General features: G+C 39.9%; 1 protein-coding gene and 1 long non-coding RNA gene across 6 annotated transcripts in view; one reads left to right on the forward strand and one right to left on the reverse strand.

The window, feature by feature from the left end:
* The window catches only part of ZNF521 (zinc finger protein 521), a 230,323-nt gene that overhangs the window by 17,149 nt on the left and 187,967 nt on the right, over nt 1–25,207 (reverse strand). For 4 of the 5 annotated variants that reach the window (XM_053940807.1, XM_053940784.1, XM_053940798.1 and 1 more), the window contains 2 exons: nt 11,981–12,112; nt 9,192–9,307 (listed from right to left, as the gene is read on the reverse strand). In XM_053940807.1, coding sequence (XP_053796782.1) covers nt 9,192–9,307; nt 11,981–12,112 — 248 coding nt within the window. Of the gene's footprint in view, nt 1–8,812; nt 9,095–9,191; nt 9,308–11,980; nt 12,113–25,207 lie in introns of those variants that run through there. The other variant, XM_053940794.1, reaches the window with a different exon arrangement.
* Nucleotides 12,726–16,496, forward strand: LOC128787001 (uncharacterized). The gene is made up of 2 exons (XR_008430532.1): nt 12,726–13,037; nt 16,055–16,496. It is a non-coding gene; the product is annotated as an uncharacterized LOC128787001 (long non-coding RNA).

The raw sequence follows: 25,207 nt of genomic DNA on the forward strand, positions 1-25,207 counted from the left end.
AGGGCACTCAATTTCAGCTTTGAACAGAAAAGAAGCTCAACTTGAAAAACAAAAAATCACAAGAGCCTGCAAAATTCTAATCTTTTCCCATCCAAAATGTTAATACCTTAGATTAATCAAAGCATGGCAAAACCAACTCCAATAACAGGTAGAAATGCTAAACCTAAAAGCTGTTCCTTCTGGGTGGGGGACATACACATTTTTTACAACATACACTTCCAGTTGCATAGCCACTCTGCACCAGAGTCTTTTTCACTCATGTTTAGAATGGAGTGGTCCAATGATGCTCTTACCCTGCCCCCAACAGCAAAAAAAAAAAAAAAAAAAAAAAAAAAAAAAAAAAAAGACAAAAACAAAGTAAAGAGAAAAGAAAAAAAAAAAAAGCAAAGGGCAGAAAAAAAAAAAAAAAAGCACTACTTTTGAGCCAAGTTTGCTGTTTACTGGAGTGCCTCTTTATGAATCACTGACCACACCTTGTTTTCCCAAACTATCTGCACCTCCTCCCTAGGGGAATTCATCCCCTCCCAGCTTTCCTCCTACTCAATGAACCTATCAATGGAGAAAACTTGTTATTTTTTGGCAGCTGAAAATTTGAGCAGTTTTAAAGGATTTATTTACCTTGCCTTTCACTTTTGTTTAAATCCTCAGTGTTCCTGTTCTAAATGACAGCATGGCAAGCACTGCTTTTAAGCAGTATTCATCTTGCCTACCACATCTCAGCCTTTCACAGAAGGCTGCTCTCTCTCTCCAACGATGGAGCCTTACTCCTTTATAGCTTGAGGGCAGAGACTCTCACTAGCTGTAGACTTGCTGCAAATATCACCATAAAGGACACAAATGTGAATTCCTTGTAAAATATAGGTTGGCTCTGGAGGTACCTTGCTTTAGAAAACTCTGTCAAGAGCAAACAATATATCTTTCTCCAAAATGCACAGCAGCCACACAGTTGAAAGAGCTTTTCCAAGTGATCTAACATGTCAATGGAATCAGGATGCTTGTGAATTTTACACTTTTCTCCACTTTAGGTCTCTGATCGATATTTTAGCTTCTTTCACACTTAATATATTCAATGCTGGTTTGGCAGCATGTCTTGTAGAACTTAAAAAAAAAAAAACAAACTCTGAAGCTTGAGGAAGTGCTCTGAGGTGGAACAAGGTAGGGTTTGAACTACAGATCTTAAGAGGTAGCAGTTTTGCTTCTACCAAACCCCTGTGTCTATGCTTTGGTACTCCAAAAACATGGAGGAATGAGGATGCTGGGAGCAACAACAACCTTGTGCCAGCACTGCAGAGGGAAGTGGGGGCAGACCTCAAGCTGCAAAGTCCAGTGATGACCGTGTGCCACCACTCGTTGGGAAATGACAGGACCAGTGGAGAGTGGAGCCAGGAATAAGGAGCTTATTCATGGAGATGGAGTGAGGGGGGCCAGCAGCAGGGTAGGGGGAAGGGAAATCAGATTTGCAGAACTGGCCATGAAGCTCCTCAATACACCATAGCTGGATGCTTCATAAAGTCACACTGATGGCAGTCCCGGAGATGGCCATCTGTTGTCAGCTCTGGGCCAGATGAAAGATAATATAATGGCAGCTACTGGTAGCTAACAGCAGGGCAGTTGTAGGAAGGAATGTGCCCTAGAATGAAGAAGTGGTGCTTCCTGTTTAGCACAGAAAATCAGTCATCGATATCAACTACATTAGCAAGAATTAATGGATGGACAATTAACAGAACTGAACTGATCTACCAGGGAAATTATTCACATGCAAACAGAGTGCTTATTTCTTCTGCTTACTCCAGGTGTGTGTGCCAACTGATCTGACTAATGGCAAGGTGTAGGCTGAAACATTCAGGGCACAGATGACAAAACCTCATTTTCTGCAAAGGGCAGAATTCCATTTCTAATGATTATCTGTGGGTCAGGGAATACATTTACTGCTTTCCCTGCCCTCAGTCTATGACAGGACGCTCTGATGTTCGCTGAGGTTTCTGTAAGGACTGAGGGTAGAAACTGGCCTTTATGTAATAACTAAACTTCTCCTTGTTATTACCATGATTTATTTTTACTAGTGCCTTATCATTATTACCAGCATCACTCAGAAGAAAAAATGTTTGCTTTCCCAAGCGCTATTATTTTTATCTTGTTTCTTTCTTTGTCCCATAATGTCCTTTCTGCTTCTCTTCTACTCCTATGCTTTTTGTTCCCTTCTTTTTCTGCCTTTCTGTGCCTTCTTCTTTCTGCAGCAACTTTTGATTTGCTTATTTAGGCTGAAATCTTGCACACCTCACTGTTCTATTTGCTAAAATACCTCAGAAATTATGATTTTAATGTTGACATGTAACATCACTGATACGTTTCAGAGACAACATTTGCTGCTTTCAGACTGGAAACCATGAATTTCATTTAACATTTCTGCATGTCATAAGGATTTGCAGTCATAAGGATTACAAACTGTACTATATTATCTGATTCGGCAGAATCTATTTAATATAGACCATATGAGTCGAATTGGAGAACAGATGCATGGGTTATTTTTTTTAATAGGTACTTATATGTTACAGAAAGAATCCTGCCATACAAGCATATAAACAGGAAGAATATTATATTCAAGCACACATGCTTTTGGGTATGACTCTGTCCCCTAGAAAGAGAAGGAATAGAAATTTTTGCTTATTTTTGAATAGGTACTTTATGAGTGTCACCCAGGGCAGTATATTTAGTTTTCAGTTCTTTACCATTTTTATTGTTCCTTAAGTCTGAATTTATTTTCAAGATTAAAATATGTATTTAAATGTAATATCCATCACTTAAGTGCTGTACTTTGCCAATTAATTCTGTATTTTCACCCATAATATTACTCAAGCATCTGAAAAAACAAACCCATAATTGTGATTCAGTTGCTCAAGAAATTTAAGGAATGTTCTCACAGGGAATGTATAAGGGATGTTGTGAACACAGTTTCCTCCTTATTTACGGGAAAGACTATAGAAAATTTCAGAGGCTGACTATGGTATGTAGAGTTACTCATATATTAAGTATGTGGAGACAAATAAGAAACATTATTATTAAGCTCATCTTTGACAAGCACTATTTATTGAAATCAAAATGGCCCCTGAAAAATTCTGGCTCTTTGGGCTTGGTGGGCTTTGCAATGTGCTATAAATATTCATGAACTAATGAAGTACCCACAGGGAATGTTTACATTTGAATAGGCCAATCAAAGGCGGGTGAACTCACAAGCTCCAAACCTGGAAATTTCTTATTTAGAAAAGAATTACCGCATGAAAACCTAATGTGGCCATAACACCCCTCAGTCCCCAGGAGGGAAGGGGCACTGGAAGGGAATTCAAAGAATTTCTTTTTGTATTTAAACTTTGTTTGACATTGAAGAAAAAGACTTGCAGAGGAAACACTTAGAAGGTATGTCCTTAAAGAGCTAATGCATGAGTGCCTCCACCCTGCTTCTCTTGATTACCTTTTTGAGAAAATTTGCAAAGAAAATAATTCTCCCTTCTAGGGGGAAAAGGTCTTAAGTCTCAGGAACACAAGTCTGAATTTTTAAAATCTTGAAAGACATGGAAAGATAATGCACATACTGGTGCACACATATTGATCTGAAACAGAATGAACAGTAAGGGCTCAGGAAAAAAAGCAAACTTGCAATGCATGCAGCTCAGCTTAGTCCCCTAAAACACAAACATTAATTACAATCCTAGGATCTCTGGAACACATATTATTATCATCATCCTCGCTCACAAGATGGAGAGCATTCATGGTTATGTGGAGCAAGTTAGTACCTGACCTTATGAATGAATCCAGATCTTTTGACTCCTAGGCATTCGCTCTGAGAAAAGCAACCTGACTGCCTGCTAAGAACTAGGGCCAACATTAATGAATGCCTGTATTTAGGTGCCTGTATTTGATGCCTGTATTTAGGCATCAAAAGTGTTTTGTTGAAACTTTAAACGTGGCTATGGCTGCTCATCACCTACGCTTTTATCAAGGTTCCTAACTTCAGGCATTTTTGACCTGATTTCCTGATGTACTCAGCACCAGCATCTTGCCCTGGCCTTATCTGCAGCTGGAGGTGCTCAGCACCCTCTCAGAAATAGGCCACTGAGTTTGAAAATGCTGGCCTAAAGCTTTGACTGTTAATTGGATTCCAGGTAGGCTTCTTTTTAAGAAGAGCTGACAAGGTTATTCCCTGCTGGCTCCTGGCCTTTGGGGCCTAGAAAGCTGGCATCTATGTTCCACTCCTCACCCTAAGAGCTTGGGGACCTAGAAATGCCAAAACTAATCTCCAATTTCACTTAAAAAATGTTTTGAGGCCTTTTCTTTGTGGAGAAAACATCCTGCAGGTTTAAAAGTTTTGTGCCTGTTTTTGTGTAAAGAGCATAAATTATTCACAGTCTCCCCTGCTGTTGGGACCTACATGGTACACAGACTCAACTGCTGTGGGGGCCTTGGCAACACAATCCTAGATGGAGATAGCTGTGCCATGGAATGGCTGATGCTATTCCTACACCAACCTCTTTCCCAGCTAGCCCCAGAAGGCCTCTGCCACAAGGAGACAACCCCAGCCCAGGTTAATTAGCAGTTTTCTCTATCTGACCCCCAAATGAGAGAACACAGTGTTTGAATCCCAGCTCTGCCACTGTCTCCACTAAAGGTCTCAGTCAAACCTTTAGTTCTTGAAATAGCCTAGAGCTTGCTTAGTTCTGCTCCAGCTCAGGTCAAGGGTATTTTAAAGGCTGTTTTAAAATGTTGAGTTTTTGGGGGCATTTTTCAATGCTGACATCTTTGGAAAATTTAACCCTTAAAGAAGTGAGGAAGAAACTAGAAGAATAGTTTCAACAGTGCTCACCTTGGAAAAAGGAAATGGTAGAACTGGAAATCCAAAGAAGGACTCACATTAAGCTACATAAAACTTCCACAGATTCTTCTACCCTACCTTTGTCCTGCTTTGTTTCAGCGGCTTGTCCTGGGAGCTAAGAATGTTCTCCTGCTGTTTGAAGCGACATGAGCAACATCTGCTATGAGTGCTTCATTCTTTCTTTCATCCTTTCCCTGGGGAAGGAGCTGTGTATTTTGTTTTGGTAGAGCTCTGTTGCTGTGGGTTGGGATTTTGGGGAAGGTTTAGAAATCTACATACAGGTATATGTTTGTATCAGAGAAGGGAGCCTTTGGCACATGTAGGTGCATCCTGCTCTTAAAAGCCTAAGTTGAGGACATCTGTTGTAATACTTAACTGCTGTGGAAGTTTGTTCCATGCTCTCACAGGCCAGTCTGTAAGGAAGTTCTAGCTTCTGAGGAAAAATCTCCAGCTATTTGATAGTACTGCTCACAAAGCAGAACTTCGTCAACTACCACATTGTTTCCAAATGGGAAGAAGTTCTCAGGTCATCTCTGAGATGTGCTTGACCCGGTCCACCAAGAAAACTAAGGACTGAGTCTTAGAACACAACTGCACAACCATGTAGGAAGGCAGTATAGACAGCAAGAGAGCTGATTGAATATGCTCCTGGTCTCCTTTGCTACTGAGGGCCAATGCTGCAGATCTCTGTATTAGCTGGAACGTCCTACAGGCTGATGGCTCCATGCCCAGGTATTCTGTGCTGATGGAGTCCAGATGGGAAGCAGCAAGGGCGTGAATCACTGAGGCCAGGTCCCTTTTGAACAGGATGAGAAGCAACTGCTGATCCAATTATTTCTTGCCCTAGTTTTTATGTTTCTAAAGTGGGGACACTTAACTACCCCAGGGGCAACTAATTATTAGTCACAAGAAGTTAAGGAAATGTCCTAATTCACCAAAAAGAGATTTCATTTTTGTATTGGGCAAAATGGTGCTGAGATCATGTAATCTTGGCTAGCATCATATTGAAAACTAAATATCATCACTGATAAAACACTGGAAAAAATGTACAATTATTCATCAGTTCTATTGGATATCGGCATCTCTCTGATCCAGCAACATCTGCATAAAACTAAAGTGAATTCGTTCATTCACTTTGGGCAACACCCCACAAGGGTACCTCATTCCTCCCCGCAAACACTACAATATGCTGTGTCCCTGGCCAGGTTGGATGGGGCTTTGAGCAACCTGGTCTCATGGAAGCTGTCCCTGACCATGGCAGGGGGTTGGAACTAGATGATATTTAATGTCCCTTCCAACCCAAATCATTCTGATTCTGTGGAATTAATACTAGCACTGGAAATAGGAAAGAAATGGTTACTCCTTATCAGAGACAAGGGAAGTACAAACAGTAGAGCAAACATCTAAGCCTATGTCCAATAAGTCTAAGGCAAAAAGGAGCAGGCACTGGAAAGAGTATGTGGTCAGGAAAAAGAAGTCTTAATAGGCACAATTTCCTTTATCATAATTTAATGAAAATTCAATAATAAAATAGCGATAAGTTTCTTTACTTCCTTATCAATTAAAAAATCAGTATTATGAATAATGAATGGAGAGCATTGTTTTAGTTATATCCATCCTCTATAGAGAACTAAATGGTCCAGGTGTTCAATTAGAAGATTTTAATTTTTTGGGGGAAATCTAGGCACCCTATAAATGCATCTACTTTTCAGCTTCCTTATTTGTACAAGCCTATTTCAGAAAAGCCCTTATTGTGTTAAACATGTCTTATTAAAAGCTTTCTATTCTAAAGAATAAACACTTTTAGGGACACACTTTTTCAACTCCTTTTCAGATGTATAAATACACCATATAGCCTTTTAAACATGTAAGTACAAAAAATCACAACTTGAAACACTCTTAAAGCATAAACTTCTAACTGTTACAGAAGGTTTCCATTTGCTTCCTCCATATGCAGGTAGTATCCAAAAAAGTTTAAAGCTGGTTCTGTAGCTGTTGAGCACAAATGCATTTAAAGGCAGTGTATGGAGCAAAAAGGAAGTGTCAAAAGGATCTTAAAACAAAGAGCAAATATCTGTAAAATTTCATTATTTCAACTTGAAGGTTAGCAATACATTGAAGGTTTGATATTCAGAACTGGTCATTTGTTCTCTGTTCTCACCGGAATGCGGTCCTGTGGGATTGTGTTGCATACCTAGCAAGCATCTGGAGTGAAATAATGGAAACTTCTAAAGGGAGTCCTACTTGATTTTTGTATTTAGAAGTGAGATGAACATAGTATGAGGGGATTCTTAGGTCCCTATAGGCTACTCTTTCTGAATAGGAGACAGAAAATGCTAAGTGAAGAATCACACTGGGCCAAACACCAAATTAAGCATCATTGTAATGCATATATTTTCTGTACGCTTGAAATAATTCCCTTTAATTATCAGCTGAACCATACAAGTGGATAGGACTTCCATGCTATTGCATTCTGCCCTGCTCTGCTTTGTTCATGTTTCCACCCTACAACCACGGAGTGCTGACCCTACCTTCTAATCCGACATGATCAGCATGTCCTGTGCATGGGAGAAGAACATTAGATGCACATTTAATTTAAAAAGTAAGGAACTTATCTTGATAGAATAAACATACAGCTATGCTGCAAGCCCCAACACAAACCAAGGCAATGTGAAAGGACAGAGAAGCATAACCAGTTGCCAAAGTTTCCACTGCTTTATGTGGTAGATAGCCTGAACACAGCAATGCCTTCTAGAATAGGTTCTAAATGAGAGTGGGCTGGAGATCAATGTATTTTCAGGAAAAGCAGACCCTGAAGCTCAGTACCTACTGCTCTGCCTGAGTGTTTTGCTGCCCTTTCACCAGCCTGGGTAGGTAAATGGAGGTAAGAGTAGAAAGACAGTGATCCCAACAAATAAATGCAAATGGCATGATGGCATTGCATTTTTTTGAAATTTCCTTCCTTCCTTCCTTCCCTTCCTTCCTTCCTTCCTTCCTTCCTTCCTTCCTTCCTTCCTTCCTTCCTTCCTTCCCTTCCTTCCTTCCTTCCTTCCTTCCTTCCTTCCTTCCTTCCTTCCTTCCCTTCCTTCCTTCCTTCCTTCCTTCCTTCCTTCCTTCCTTCCTTCCTTCCTTCCTTCCTTCCTTCCTTCCTTCCTTCCTTCCTTCCTTCCTTCCTTCCTTCTTCCTTCCTTCCTTCCTTCCTTCCTTCCTTCCTTCCTTCCTTCCTTCCTTCCTTCCTTCCTTCCTTCCTTCCTTCCTTCCTTCCTTCCTTCCTTCCTTCCTTCCTTCCTTCTTCCTTCCTTCCTTCCTTCCTTCCTTCCTTCCTTCCTTCCTTCCTTCCTTCCTTCCTTCCTTCCTTCCTTCTTCCTTCCTTCCTTCTTCCTTCCTTCCTTCCTTCCTTCCTTCCTTCCTTCCTTCCTTCCTTCCTTCCTTCCTTCCTTCCTTCCTTCCTTCCTTCCTTCCTTCCTTCCTCCTTCCTTCCTTCCTTCCTTTCTTTCTTCTTTCTTTCTTTCTTTCTTCTTTCTTTCTTTCTTTCTTTCTTTCTTTCTTTCTTTCTTTCTTTCTTTTCTTTCTTTCTTTTCTTTCTTTCTTTCTTTTCTTTCTTTCTTTTCTTTCTTTTCTTTCTTTCTTTCTTTCTTTCTTTCTTTCTTTCTTTCTTTCTTTCTTTCTTTCTTTTCTTTCTTTTCTTTTCTTTCTTTTCTTTCTTTTCTTTCTTTCTTTCTTTCTTTTCTTTCTTTTCTTTTCTTTCTTTTCTTTCTTTCTTTCTTTCTTTCTTTTTCTTTTCTTTCTTTCTTTCTTTCTTTCTTTCTTTCTTTCTTTCTTTCTTTCTTTCTTTCTTTCTTTCTTTCTTTCTTTCTTTCTTTCTTTCTTTCTTTCTTTCTTTCTTTTTCTTTCTTTCTTTCTTTCTTTCTTTTTCTTTCTTTCTTTCTTTTTTCTTCTTCCCCTCTGCCATCACTACATTCCTACTTCAGTGCATAGCTTTTCACATTTAAAGACAAAAGAACACATTTTTTTCCATTTCACTTTTTTATTAAATGTTTTATGGCTATCAAGCAGAAAAATAGGATGCCCATTTCTTTCTCCTAGAGAATACCTTGAGCTGCAACAACCTACACTGCAAGAATCCTGAAATTCAGCTCTGTACCAGGTGGCTTTCTGGCAGCATCTTTTTGAAGCAGCATGGGTTGAATCACCTGCAATTTCTCTTGACCTTCTCTAATTCCCATCCTGATGATAAGCAAGTATCAGAGGAGGTCATGGCAAGTACATCTTTGAACTATCAAATACATAATGCTTTTTAACCCCCAGGTAACAAGTGTGGTACCTGCAGCTCTGTTTGGAAGAAAAACTTCTGTGGACACTGTGTGCAGTCATAGATCTTGTCCTCTTGTCCATGGGCTGAGAAAATATGCTGCTGCAACTTGTTTGCTTGGACAAACACTGAAATATTAGACAAAGAACAAGCTTTTCATTATTTCGTATCGTAAGTGAAGAGTTTTTTATTAACAATTTCCCAATAAAATTGAGCAATTCCAGGATATAAAATTAGGCAAGTGCATTCAGATTTCACCTTACACTGTTGCTATAATGCATACCAATGAATGTCATTTATCTACAAAGTGTGAGGCTTCTTCTAAAATAAATGAATTGAAACAGATCCCTGGTGTAAGGAAAAAACCCAACAACTGACCAAGAAAAAAAAAAAGACCCTGTCAGGATAACCAATGAATATTTCAACTATAAAGTATCTGAAAATGCCATTTCCTGTTCAGAATTATTTCTTCATCCTTACTGCACTTCGATTGAACACACACAAAACTTATTTCCTGGCAACCAACAGGTTTGAAAAGCACAGATGCCAAAGTCCTGTTTTACTCTGTGTACCTAAAGTTAAAGCTAACAAACAGCTCTGTATTTAAATGTGTTAATGTTAAAAATTATATCCCACAGCTATACTGGGGCAATGTCTATAAATGTGAAACAGAACTGCAGGTAAATTCTCTTTGGATACTTTAAGATCAACTCTGTCTACACACTGAATGCAAGGGTTTCAATAATATAAACATGTTCAATTTTAATGACTACAAAACAAGGCCCTAAGACCGTGTAACAGTTTACCTAGGAGACATACTATTAATAATTAAATTGTATATGCCAGAGGCAGTGTTTGGGTTGGCAGCACTGACTTCTGATGGATGCCTGGTGCACTGTGACCTAAAAAAGTTTGCATCTACAATATTAATCTGTATAGGCAGGGAAAGGATTTATTAAAGATGTTGGCATTTGACTTTGACTCCACTCCTAATCATTAAAATTATTCTAATTGCAAGGCAACAAAAAGCATCAGAATATTGTTCTTCTGAGTCATACATTTTAATCACATTTCTCATTACCCTGGGAAAAAAAAAGATCAGATTCCTTTTTCCATATAAAACTTATATTGGTGATTTTTACTTCTTGTTAATATTCTAGCAAGATGTGGTGAAGTAATTTAATGTCATATTGTTAATAAAGCATCATTGTTTGTGATTAATGTTCACTGTCTATTTACCCCATCAGCAAAAAGCAAGAAGTATTTCACACAGATTGGAATCAACTTATCTCCATACTCTTTAACAAATTTCACAAGGCTGCTGGCTCAGAAATGGAAGGATTAATTTTATCAGGCATCTTGGTCACATGGAGAACCCTCAGTGGGTACTCTTTACATATGCAAGTTTTTATGCTGCATTTACAAGACCCCAAAACTGGAAACGCAAGATCCATGACATTACACTGAAAAAAGATCACACCATAATGTGTAAACAAAATCCAGGAAAAAAAAATGGTAGAATAAATAGTAAAACTAAAAACTTGAAGGAATGCCTAACTGAAAGAATTATTGAAGACAGACACTTTACAGACAAACTGTTTGTGGTGGTACTACCCATGCTCAGACAAGCTGTGCAGTGAAGAGGAACTATGTATTTTTTTAGATTTTATAACCCACGGAAATGGGTGAAATCTGAACACAGAGAGGAAATAATCATCACCAGCCACTGTATCTGAAAGATGAAAAATTCAAATTTAATTTTCCTTGGTAGCACTGCCTAGGTTTCACTGGGCGTGGAGCTGCCAAACAAAGAGGAGTAAAATGAAGGTATTAAAGGGTCTATTTGCTTATCAATGAAAATCCTTCACTTCCGTTAATGGAAAACAGAAGCCTTGAATGGCTTCCAGAATTAGCATGCCATTGATGTGTGAATACCCAAAGTGTGTTTTGTCATGTTTGTGATTATCTTTGATTTTCATCTTTTAAAGCGAAATTGGGAATGCAAGCTACATAGTAACACTCATGTTTTAGGTTATCATTTTATGAAATGTTCCATTAGGAAGTCCTTAAAAAAACTCACAACAACTCAGTAGGCATCCTTTTAATGTGTTTTCATTTCCAACAATAGCATTTTTCTGTTCTTCATTATGGCCCAAACACTGCAGTGCTTAGCCCTACTGGGTCAAGTTATTTTCTCACTTGGGTTTTACTACTGAATAACAGCACTGACTTGGGGAGGATTATTCCACACTTGGACTTGTGTCAGGGGACAGCAGAACTTGACTTGTGGCAAGACAGCATGGTTTGCTTTCTAAAGCATATTACAAGGGTGTTTCTTCTCACCACAAGCCAGCAAACGCACACATGTCGGCTTTCTTACCCCATCAGAGGAGAATGCTGCTGCATAGGCTATGCCTGGGAAATTCTGCTCTGAGTTTTATGGGTTTAGATGAAGCATCTGTAGCTTTAAAGCACAAATTTATGGACAGCTTTAACCTTGGCAGGTTTGAAACATGGACGTAATGAACATGATACCGTGGAAGGTAACAGACTATCACTTCTGTAATTAGAAAAAACTCAAGCTTCCGATAGAAAAGCTTGAAATGCACTTCTTTCAGATGGATGACTGACCTTCCAAGGAGCTCAGCTTTCTAAACGATTTCTAATCAATATTATTAATGAGCAAAATGTAATGTTCCCTCCTAAAGCTGACCTAAAGCCAGCACACAACACATTTTCTCAGGGAGTTCTGCAAGGTCAAGCTAAGGGCATGACTGGGACAAGCAGTGATGGGCTCCTACCTGTAAAGCACACGGGACATTTGAAGGTGCCCCCCATGCCTTCAAAGCTGTGCTCTATCAGGTGGCACTGAAGTTTGGCAGGAGAGTCGAATGTCTGATTGCAGAGTTTGCATTCGTGGTTCAGTCCTTCATCTGCAGGAGAAATCAAAGGAAAACTTAAATTCACCACAGACCTTACAAAGAAAGTCCAACACAATCTGTGAACTGGAACAGCTTTTTGTTTTCCTAAGCTCAGGAAACTGGATGCCCCTCAGCGCCTACAATTGCTGAAGTGTTCTCTTACCAAGAATGTCTCAGAATATCCAAAGCTTGACTGGGCATTAAAAGCACAGATTTTCCACTTATAATTAGCACTAAGCAGGAATGCAGAGCATTAGCCTTCAGTAGGAAATGATGACTATGACCTGAAACATCATTTCTTAGCAGAGCCACCCAGTCACGACCAAAAAAACAGCACGTGAGGAATTTAATGCTGATCACACATCATCCTGTCTACCAAGGGTAAGAGCTGTGAATGCTGTTTTTGGCACACTGGCTGAGGTGGAGTTTCTTGTAACCAGTGTGAGAAGGGTGGGTAGTTTATACCCTCACATCACTCCTACTCCACATTCCCAGTCCTGTGGGCATACATGAAACCTTTTGCAAGCTGCAGGATTTCAAACCTCCCTTTGTGACAATCCTGGATTTTTTTCCCCGCTTTATTTGCATTTCTCCTCTGAACAGCCCAGAGAAGTCCCCACGCGCCTTCTGACGCAGCTTTCCCGTCCATGTCCTGTGGCTTTAAAACCCTTCCCGCTCCCTGCCGCTTGTTCCTCTGCTTCCTCCCATTGTCCTCCAAGGCCGGCTGGTGCCTGGCACCAGGTTCCCTTCCTGAGGGTGCTGCAGGATTCATCCACTCCGCCATGAGGGCAGTCAGCGGCTGTCCTACTTAGAAACAGTTGCTAGGTAAGAAGTGGCTTCCAGCCCTGCTGCAGAGGCCTCAATTCCCACAGCGCCGCTTAGAAAAGGTCCTTCTGTGTGTCACCGGTGTGCTACATGAGTAGCATTGATCTCGCAGGTAAATACTGTATCGGATTATTAAAAAACAAGCAGGAATGGAGTGCTTGGTGACTAGCGCAGCTCCCTGCCATTTCTCACTTGGGAAGGGGCGGTTGAGGGGAATGCCCTGCCCATGCTGAACAACTAAATGCCAGGCTGCCAACCTCCCGCCGGACACAGCGCTGCCTGCAGTGACGATGAGTGACCCTGGGATGGGCATTTGCGAAGAATAGTGGGAGCACAGACAATGTTTTGCATCCCACACGACAATCCTTTCCACTGCTATAAAGAGAACACTACATGGCTTCTGCGGCTGAGTGCGGGCACATTCCTGACCCAAATGACCCTTAGTGACTTATAAGAATTGAAAAAAATGTCAGTGGTAGCCCCCAGCTTTCACTTCTTGTTAGTCCAAAAGCTAAATTTAGCCTTCGCATAAGTCATGGCATCTCTAGCCAAAGGGGGGGAATTAGACAGTGTGAGCTAAGCCAGGCGGTGGTGGCCATTCTGCAGGTGGGACTACTGAAAGTTACCATTGTGTGGTTTCTGTGACGTGTCAGAGCTCTTCACAAGGAAAAGGGACTGATGAAACCCAACAAAGACAAAAGTTTACACAAAATGACATCACTCTCATGCAGACACAGCAAACTGCAAACTTTCTTTCCTTTTCTACACAATCCTTCCTGAAAGCACTGTTCAATGTTCCTGACTACCTCTGTTGCATATAGGTAAAGCCTTATAAAGTGCCTTTTTACCCTTGTAAAATCATGGCTCAGGCCTGCTACTTAGGCTAAGTAGAAGGGAACTCTAGGAGAGTGACTCAGCTGGAATAGGGGTAGAGGGACGTGAGAGATGTGAGAGACGTGAGAGACGTGCTGCGAGACTGCCGCGTGTCCACATCGTGATGTACGGTGGTTGGTTGACTTGGGCTTGTTGTGCCTTAAAACTGTGTAAACTGGTAACGGGCTAACTGCTTAAAAAGGCCTGGTTTTTGCAATAAAGGGCTCTCCTTTGCACCTGCCTGGAGACTGTCGTTCAGCATCGTCACATACCTCTACATGCTGCAGAGCTTTTAGAGGGTGTGAAATGGAAGGCCTGCTCTGAGTGTTAGCTGAAAAATGTTGGTGGTCCTGGCAATCCCCTGCCCACAGACTGTTGCTGCTGAAGTGCCTGTCTCTGTTGCCTACATGAGACAGAAGAACTTGACTCCCAGCCTGCCTGACCAGGCACCAGTTTATAGCTGGATCCATTGAGGACAGCTGTCAACACAAACTCAGGCGAAGGCTCAGGTCAATCTCAGCTATTTTGACACCATGGCCTCTCTGGAGAGACTGGAATATGGTGGCAACAGAGCACAGGCTGCTGAGGTACACGTCCCACCCAGCCACATACACTGGTAGTCATGAACAAAAGCTGATAAAATCCTTTGCAAAAGACTTCCGGGGGAAGGTTAAGGGTGGGTAACACTTTCTCATCTTGTAGGTGACACCTTTTATAACTCTTAATTTAAAAAAAAATTATTAAATATTTATCAAATATATGCTAACTACTTCATTAGCAGGGAAAATTTTAGTGGATTATCAAGAGTTGCCTGGGATTTGGCATTTTCCACCATCACTGACAAACCCTTTCAGTGTGTTCTGCCTTTGCTACTGCTGAGAGAGGACATGTACAGCCCATGCAAGCACCACCAAGGGGAGCATGAAGGAAAAGAACCTGGCAGACTCCAGTCTGTAGATCTAAGAGACACAGACACATCCTCCAAGGCAGGTTGTAAGCTGTGTACTTCCAACAGGCAGCAACCCACAGCTGCGGGCAAAGCTGCAGAACAGCATCCTGAAAAGAGGCTCAACAAATCTTATATAAATGCCTCTTCTTTCCTGAACTTGCTAATTAGTTCTGAGGACTGTACAGACTGACACACAGTATTTCTCCTATATGCATATCTTTGCCATGGTCATTACTGAACAGGTAGTACTGGAGATGTGAAAGTTCCCCACAATGGGCAGTTACAAGACAGGAAGCCTGTAAGGTGAAGTTTCTCCATCAACCTGTTTGTGCTGATACACACAATCAAAGCAATTAGGACAAAGGGAGCTCCATCTCAGGATCTTCCACAAGTCAAGGTGAAAATAATCGATGACAATTCTCAAATCACAGAGTTACTGTTGGCAAAGTGTAAATGAACCATGCTAATCATTCTTGAGCATGGGAACAAGGAATAGGAAGTACTTCAAACATTCCAAGGAAGAAAGACTTCCAAAAAAGAAATGTTTTTGTATGATGCTACAGAAAACAGAGAAGGGTTTTTTTTTGTCTTTCCATTACCTTAGTTGATGAAGAAGAAAGTAGGAAGAAAGGCATGCACTCCTGATGCCAAAGCAAAATTAATTTTAATTACACAGAAATTGTACTTGTTCAAGAAGAACTGAACCCCATTAAATGTGACCCTTATTGTATTTCCCATATTACTCGGATCCAAGGTGATTTCCTGCTCGCAAATATCAAAATCACTTTGATTATTCTATGTTGCAAATGTGATTTTCCTAAGGCTTATAAACAGGGTTTGAAAAATCCCCTCACCCACTCGCCTGGGGCAGATAAAAACCTTCCCCAGGCAAGAGACATCAATTTGTGCAGAATCTAAGTTTCTCTTAAAAATGAAATGCTTTTAGTCTCCAAGTTCTAAAGACCATATTTAAAATAAGACTGCAGTTGTATAACCAACAAAATAATATTTTTCCTAAGTCCCACTGTTTTCACCAATTTTGTGCACATCACCAGTTTTGTTTCATCCTTGGAACAAAGAGCAAGGTTCCAGTCCTTGAATTCAGGAATGTGAGACCAGCCAAGATTTAAATTTAAGGAAGACAGCTAAGGGTACAGAACTGGCAGAAGAATCAGAAGTGCTAGCTTCCATTCCAAACTTCAACACTGACATACTCTTATCAGCTTGGGCATGACAGTGTGGCCTGTATTTCTCAGACTATCCATCTTGAAAGAAGAGGTGCTAATTTTTAATTTCTACTTTAACAGGCTGACCTAATTACTATCCCTTAAGACTTTTAATACAACCAAGACAGTGGAGCTGGAGAAGAGTCCAAGACTATCTACCATACTCAGAAGACCCAGAATCACTGCCATCTGCCTTTGAAAAGGCTTAAGATTATATTTCTTGACACACAACTTGCCTGGACCACACAGCACTGTGGAAGGATGGGGGAACAAGGCTTTGTCCCTGTTCTCCGCCCTCCACAGACAATTTAAAAGCACAGTCAGCCTTTTATCTCCCACTGGCATGAAAGAGCCAGGATGTGGCATATCTTGCAAAGGTGCCAGATGTGGAAAGAGCATGAAAAAGGCTCTGTTTACGCAGTGGCCCCTGTCTAGCTCTCCATGTTTAGCAAACAATTTGATAGTGTGCTATGGAAGTGCAAAATATGATATCATTAATAAATAAAGGGCCAGTGAAATGTCACATTTTCTGTTTTCATTTGGGATAAATCTGGAATGGAATGGAGTGTCAGATACAGTCTAAAGGGCTCTCCTTCCCTGCAGAACAGAGCTGCTGCTCCTTCCTCTTACTCAGGCAGAAAAAAAAAAAAGAAAAAAAAAATTCAAAAAAAAAGTGCTGAGCAGCTTTAAAAAATTCAATCAAAATAATCTGCTCTTTGGAAAGGTGGCGGCTGACAGTAATTGGAAAATACTGTCTGACTCATTTATTAAAGTGAGATTCAGAGTCAATTGATTTAATAACCATTAGAATATTCTATTAAGGATATAATAGGTTGGCACAGCCCTATTTTTTATTAAGAGTTATAGGTAAGAAATAAGCAATGCTATGGAATTTTAGACAACTGCTGTATGGATTAGACTAAAAATATGGCTTGGAAAATAGGTATAAAAGCAGCAAGTATCAGGAGGAGGAATAGGAAAGTACATTACAGTGCAAATGAGTTAGCTGAAGGATGAAAAAGAAATGAACCTCTAATATAAAGCCTGCACTTTTCCAAATTTAACAGAAAACTACACACTGCATTCCCTGGTGTGGTACATCGTAAAACAAGTCAGCACGTCCTTCACATTATGGGCCCAACAACGCCATGAGGAAGGCAAGAACAAAGTACCCACTGTACAGCACAGAACTGGTGCTTACTGTTGCCCTTATGTGGTTGGGATATGAGCTTGGACATGGTTAAGACCTCGCAAGATGGATGGGAATGGTTTACCCACTGCTTGTAGTCAAATGAGTTTGATGTACGCAGAATTTCTGCATAAATAAATTGCTTTCCATTTGTAATCTTTATTCAGATAGTGGGAAAATGTAAACATGAATCAATTCCAAATAAATGCATTTAATATTCATATAAATGTTTAATATTTACACAAATATTAAATGTTTCAATGCAGGCAGGTAGATTTTAATTGAGGTGCAGCCCATTACCTCAGCAACTAACTTGACAACCAGATATAAAAGCAAATATAATCAGTCTTCGTGCTGAGCATATACTTATATTTGGGGATCCTCTTTGTATTGGCTACCCATGTACTGTGGAGTTACTGAGCAACTTGTACAGCAGGCAGGATGCTCCCACTTACACCTGCACCAGAGCCTGTGCTCTGGATGACCTGGCCCAAGTTGTGTTACAAACTCAAGGCACAACTTGTTAATTTAATGGAAGACCCTGACATTTCAATATACACTTTAAACAAGTGGAACCCTTTAAATAGCATCTAGACTTGTCCTGTGTTTATGCTTCTTGCTCTTCAATAAAAACAAAACTAGAGCAGCTACAAGCAAATGTTAACTGGCTGACTTACATGCAGCTGTTAAGTCAGTAACCACTGGGGGCCCTCTTATATTGTCTGATCAACACTACCCAGCGTTACCCAGCACCAATTTGTAACAGTTTATAAGTAACTCTTTCTCATCCTCGAGATTGTCCGGAAGGGTCCTTGAGCCTTCTACTCTGAATAAATCTATAGACAAAGGTCCTAGGATGATGATGCCCTCCTGGTAAATCATCATGAGGCTGGGTTCATGCTCAAAAGCATCCGCTAAGAAGTCATGTAAAATCTGCCCTCCACACACAACACAGGAATGAAATGGCCTGCAGGCCCTGTAGGTTTGTTTTTGGTTTTTTTTTTAGGTCTAAAACATGCACAGCTCCCACACTCAATATGTTTTCTTTGTAATGTTTTTACCAAGCAAACCATGCCCCTAAACCAATTTCTCTTTCTTCACATTGCTTTCATTCTTCCCTGAGCTAATTCTGCAGCACACATTTATAAGCCAGAGATCTGAGGAGTAAGGAAGCAATGCCATGGATGACAGCTAACCCCTCGGCTACAACATCTCACACAGAAAACAGGGGAAGGACAAAAACACCATACAACACTGTAATTTCCAGAGTGTACAGCCATCCATGATTCCTAGCTTATAGTGCTGTGCTTACCTGCATCTTTTAAATTCTACTGGGCACACACCTACACAACCATCAGCCTCCCTGTGGCACTTCAGACAACCTCATTCCTGCTCAAAATTTGGTCTTAGAGTCTGTTGTGGCAAGTATGTACCTTCACATGATAAAGAGCAAATAACAGCTCTTCCAAGCCTGGAAGCTGAAATGGAACAGTACCTGAAGTCTCCAGCACCCCGTTCCTAATTTCTCCCTGATAGCACTAATGCTTCTGCCATTATCAATTCCTCAAACATTATCAGAACCCCTCAAATGAGAAACTCGATCCATCACAGCGTTAATTTTGGAAGCTGACATAAAAAGCATGGGAATAGTGATAAAGGGGAGACAGTAAAGGCAAATCATACAGCTGGCATTTGCAGCAGGAAGAAGTATACAGCTGGAATTTACAGCCAAGAGAAGAGAACAACTTGACATAGAAAAACAGTTTTTGTTTAAGCCCTAACTAATGGTTCAATCCTGGTGAGACAGGATAGAGGATTGGATGGAAAGACAGAAGTACACCTGTGTTTGTCCTGGACTGTCCAGGGTAAGTCACCACATGTTAGGAAACAGGAGGCCAGGGGAAGAAAATACCCTCCCTTCCTCACTGACCCTCTAAGCACAGTTATCCTTCACACCTTCCTTCTTGTGCCACATACTACTGCTCATGTAGATGCCTGCATACTGGTCTGTGTTTATCCTTAATATCACTTTTAACCAAAACCATGATGTTAGCTGAAGAAACTCAAAACATCAGGCTGCAATGTCTTTCCCCTTGCTTTTTTTTTTTTTTTTCCTTCCAGTTCAGAATGATTTTTAGGCAAGACTCTGCCCATGCCAAGGAAAGCTGGTAGACAAGATCCTACCAACAATTCTAAACTCTTGAGTCATCAACAACTGTAGCCTCTCAAGGGGAAGGTCCTTGAAGGATACTAGCCTTCAGCAGCAGGAAGAGGATGGGAGCTGCACTGTGCTGCTGGGACCAGGCCACGCTGACTCCCAGCAGCACTGAGTAGGAAGCTTTATTCAACAAGCAGGAAATAATTCCTACAGCCTTCTGCAGTGTACTGCTAAAGCTACAGCAAAGGGTGCTGATCGATGGAGTGACAAAGAGCTGGGATCCACCTCCTCAATTAAAGCAAAAGTTCATCTCTCCAGGGACAGATTTTGAAATTAGATCTGCTTAAGGGAAAGCCAGTCTACTGCATCTTTCATCCACTGTATTTTTGTCTGAAGCAAGGGATGCATTTCACTTCACCAACTGTTCACTTTTTTGCTTGGTTGCACTCACTTTGGCTGCTTGTAAGTGAACTCTTCTTAACACATGTGCCTTGTATGTTCTATTAAAGCCACAAATTGTCTGGCTTCACTGAGGCTGGATGAAAATAAAAGAAGGGCGACTGGCAGGGCCTATTTCTTAATAAGTGTCATGTATTCAGATCAAGTAGGAATGATTTAAATACAGCAGGTCCCCTCTCCATCAAACAACAGCATTTTCTGCACAACTGGCTATCAGGAGAGAGTTCTGGAATTCTGCAATAGTGTTATTCACCAACTGATGGGACATGCATAATTTGCTACTCCCTGTCTGTAACTGCACCAGAAAAAGGTATTAAAATTCGTTCAGAAAAGAAATCTGTGTTGCATCACATAGCTACACACATTACAAGGTTACACTTCATCATTGCAATAAAATCCCATGTGATGGAGCTTATTTTGGAAACAATTTTGCTATGGGATATAAAAAGAAATTTAAACCAGTAGGAATAAGCTGAGTGGTATGAGTTATTTGTAGACAGATGATGCAGCTCAACATTTACCTTTTCAAATAGCACTTAGTGAGCATTGATTAAAAACTTGGTGACTGATCCTCCAAATGCTGGCATAACTAACTCAGGAGAGCAGGCCTCCCATCCTTCTCGACTCCTGCCTAGGCTTTTTGTGGGACAAAATTCTGCTGAGGTGCAAGGTTAAGCCCTCCATCCTCTCAGTACACAGTGAGATACAGATTATTATCTGAATTTTACAGATAAAGAAACCATACTCCAAAGCTGCATCCCAAATAGAGAATGAAAACTCTCACTAAATTAGTGGTGGAAGAATCAGACCCTGCTTCATCTGCTAACCATTATGACTGCAGTATTGGAATTAAGGTTGGAATTGAGTTTTTCTCTGTCCTCTTCTTTGAGCTAAAAGTCTATTTCCAGAAAAAACTCTTGGACAAAATCTTCTTTAGTAAAGTCAAATTGCAATTTGAATGGCTTAGAGGTTGCCTGAGCTAAGTAGATATTAATGATTTAATCAAACTGTAGGGGGAAAAAATAATAAAAGTGTCACATTTATATTCAGAAGAACTAAGCACAGTAAAAACTTAAGTAAAAACATTTTACTTTTTTATGAATTCAATTTTTTAAAAAATTCATTCTATTTCAGTATTTTTCTTTACTGTGTAGGCTACAGTTTTGTTTTTTTTTTTTTTCTTGCTTTCTGGTTGGAGAACTAGCTTTCTCAGTTATTTGTTGCTACATGCCTACTAGTAATGCCCACTCATCTGGGTCTTCTGGAAGACACTGGTCAAAGTACAGGTATATCTACTTTTGAGTTTTGCACAAAGAAAATATGAATTTTTAAGGTAGTAGAGGGTATTTCATGTTGCAGAAACTAAATGCAAGCTGTTCTAAATTTAGTGGTACTGGGAAAACATCTCATGTGGAGACAATCAAAGTGTCAATATTAATTCTACACTACAGTGGACCAGCAGTAGAAATTATGTTTTGTACACAAGTCTCATCAGGTATTTCTTTTGTTCTGAATATACAAAAAGGGTCAGAGTTGCCTCTTTCTTTTGGCATGAAGCTATTAGATGTTTTGAAGATAAAGTCTCTAAATGCTGAAATGCTGTTTATCTACAAAGAATCGCCTACTTATTCTTGAAAGATAGGAAAGAAAAAAGAAAAATGGGAAAAAAGAGTAGGATAGGATAGGGCTTTCCTGTTATTTTGGATATTTGACTCAAGAACATGAAGTAATAACAGTCTTTTTCATATTTCCTAATACATCAGATAGTATTGGTATTTTGTTTTCCAAATCTTAATGCTATTATATCAGTCAAATATTATTTGGCATCTTTTTACATAGGTGAGGGACACTTGGGAATGAGCAGCAATTTCTGTGATTTTGATCCATCTCTTCAACTCATTTAGGTGTGTATCAACCTTCTGCTTTCTTTCCCCCATCCTCCATTTCCTCATCCCCAGCCCTGAGAAAAAACAGGGAGGAAGAAGAGGTTCAGGCTGTGAAGGCCCTCAGGTCTATGCTGATAACTGGGCATTTAATTAGATTATTTTCATGTGAGCAAACTGCTTTGCCTGTTAGGGGAGATCTCTTTGTACAGCAATGTATTAAAATGATAAAGCTCAATTTAAAATAAAGAATTATTTATATTGCTCATCTGATTTAGTTTGCTGTTTTATTTAAGAAAGCATGAGAAAGCTCAATTTTAATTTGAGCTAACCTTTTCCTATGTTTCTCTTTGATTCTTCTTTAAAGCAAGCAAGCAGCTTTGGGCCCACATATCAAAAAAGAACCAGACTTCATTCTAAACCTGCTCCACTCTCCTTCCCCCTTTCTCTGCTGGTACTAAGACTTCACACTGAGCTGAACAAACAGCTTTTAGAATTTTTATATTGAAAGTTCTTCATTTGTGGATAAGAGAATAATGAGGGCCAATTAGTTATTCTTTCTCAATCAGTTACATGTTTGGGGGTTGGCTTTATTTTCCCAAATTCTAAATGCCTCTGTTAACAGATTTATTCTAAGCCTTGATCAAACCTAATTCCTCACTGAAGCAAAGACACCATTTCCCACCATGCTAGCAATTGAGGAGTGGTGCCTAGGAACACAGCCGCTCCTCCGGTGAACTTTGATGCAACACAATGGCAAAGTTCTGAACTTCAGATAATAAGGGAAAAAGAGGAAAAACATCAGAGTAGAAGAAATAGATAAGAGTTGGCTAAAAAGGGATGTATCAGACACATAAAGATTGGCTGGGGAAGGAGAACCAATGTAGTAGCAACAATAAACAAAAAAAGGAGGTAAACTGAAAAGGCAAATGGAGCTGAAGAAGTGGTGAGCAGAGGCAGGACAAGGGCATGAAACCTGTGTGAAAAGGCACAGCAAAGTCTCAATTTAACCTTCATTTGAAGTTCACTGAAGAAATGCAGAATAGCATACATATCCAGGCAGAGCTTGAGTAATTTAGTGCAGCTCCTATGGCAATAATGATAGATGTATTTTTACATCCAAATGTCTCAGACCAACAAAATTATCAGTATATAATTAATAAAAAATAGACAATTAAAAAGAACAGCATGTTACAAATATCAAGCATCAAACTTGGGGAAAAAATAGAGGACCATTATGAGAAAAATAAAAGTATAGGCTGTCAGGTCAGTATATAGCCTCTCCAGAAAAAAGTCATAGAACTGGAGAAAAATGTGGCCTGACATTAAATGACTATGAGGTGATTAACATCAGTGAGAAACCAAAAAACACTTGTAAAGCTCTGAGGAAATCTGAAATGTGATATGAAAACCATGCCTGTAACAGCAAGAGATAGGTGGCTGACCACTGTAAGACATTAGCCTTTTACTAAGACATACTCTAATAAATGACTGACAAGACTGCATTTGCTGGCTGAAATATTCTCCAAAAGGCCCACTGAGTTTTCATGGTATGTGTCAGTTCATTTAAACAAGAAGAGGTAGGAAAAACCAGAGAAACTCAGGAGGAAAGGGAGGAAGACCCAGTTCAACCCTACATGTAATGCTGTGTGTACAGGCACAAGGTGCCTAGCAGTCACTGAAACCAAATTTATTTAAGCCATGTGCTGCAGAATGATTAGAATGGGTTAAAAACCATGAGATTTAACTCAGTGTATGGCTGGAAGTCTGCACTGAGCAGTTTCGCCTCAGAGGGTTTCTCTGTAACGGGGAAAGTGAGAATTTCAATTTTTTTTAAATGAAGACTGAGATTTTGATGCAGCACTGCCATTTCAGGGGCTCAGGTTGAACAAGAAATACTGAACATTGTGAGACTTGTGATCAAATTGTGAAACTGTGAAACCTAATTTACCCAAATGAAATGGGGGACACAAAATTAATTCAGATAAATGAGGATTTTGAATAAGCAAGGGACTATTTAGTGCTTTTAACACACATCCTGGGACATAACCTCATTACAGATCAGGAGAGTTGTTCTGTGAGTTTGTGTCAGAGTGGAAGTGTCACTGACACAACAAATAAAACCAAAAATATCCTACTCCCTGATCGCTTATTTTGTGTTTCCATACACACGCTACACGAGCCTGAAGAATAATTAACACTGCTGAGAAGAAGCAGCAACAGTGGATGAGTCTCACTACAGCAGACCTCTCATCATAGCAGAAATACAAATGTACTAGTTATCGTAACTGTGTTATGTTAAGTAGACCTTTGCCCCACATTATTGTAAGTTAGAGGAGGGAAAAGGGAAAAGGAAGATGATATCAGCATTCTTGATGATATTTTATTTATCTGCACATACTGTTGACACGGTTGAAGAATAAGCAGAAGAATGGAAGGAGACGCACAAAACACTTGCAGACACAGGATTTTTTTATTACATTTCATCAGGGACAAAAAAGGGAAGACAGTGAAGACAGCCATCTCTTTTACAGAGCAATCTCCAGCATTAAAGCTCACAAAAAAAAAGAAAAAAAATTCAAAGTGTATCTACCACTATCTTGTAAAGATGCTTATAAAGCTTATAAAGATGCTGTGAACATTTTTGTTGTGGGTAAATTTTTAATTTCTTAGCTTTATGAAACAATTTGACCAAGACCTGAGCACGCTTATTTAAGCTGTCATTTAAATATTGCCTACCCTGACTTTTTGTAATAAATGCCAGCTCCAAAAGATTTTTTTGCATCGTAATTTTATTATCCAGTCTCTTAATGATATTAAGTAAGAAAAGCATTTCTTAACAGAATGGTACTAGATATGCATTTAACTTGCCTCGTCTTTTTTTTTTTTTTTTTTTTAAAGCTGGAGGGCCATTATTTGGAGACCCTGATGATGTTTAAAACAAAGCATCTTCATCAGAAACCTCACAGGCAGCAAGTTTCTCTACTTACTCGGCATGTTATGCTTACTTGTCAGTCTTTCTCCAAACAAAGTGGGGAAAACAAGCATATGAGCTGCAAAGATGTAAAGCAGATAGAATATATCCCCCAGCCCCTTCAATTGCTTCCTTCACCTCACTCAAGAAGCAATTTTAAATGTATTAAACCTGGAGGTGAGCAGAGGGATTTAACATGAGGCAGGATTTGAACAACAGAAAATAAGGTCAAGGAGGAGTATTACCCCTCTAGTCATATTTGGAAAAACAGGGGCATTTTAGAAGTAAAAAAAAAAAACAACAGGGCAAACTCACTTGCTGTGCTCTGCATCACTCTGACCAGCAAGAGCCCACTGTTAGATTTTGCAATGCATTTTGCTAGGCGAAGCATGCAGATTTGGATCCCGTGACACTTTAGCAAATAAGCAACATATTTTGTTGATGTTCATTTCTGTTTGACTGCTGGACTTGATAAATGACATGGCAGCAGAGAAGAATAAAAATTGCTGTGTTAAATCCTTGAAAATTATACAGCAGAAAAGGTGGGCAGCCTCTGTAGGTCAGCTGGGCA

This window comes from Vidua chalybeata, chromosome 1 (genome assembly GCF_026979565.1).
Source record: "Vidua chalybeata isolate OUT-0048 chromosome 1, bVidCha1 merged haplotype, whole genome shotgun sequence".
Lineage (NCBI taxonomy): Eukaryota > Metazoa > Chordata > Aves > Passeriformes > Viduidae > Vidua > Vidua chalybeata.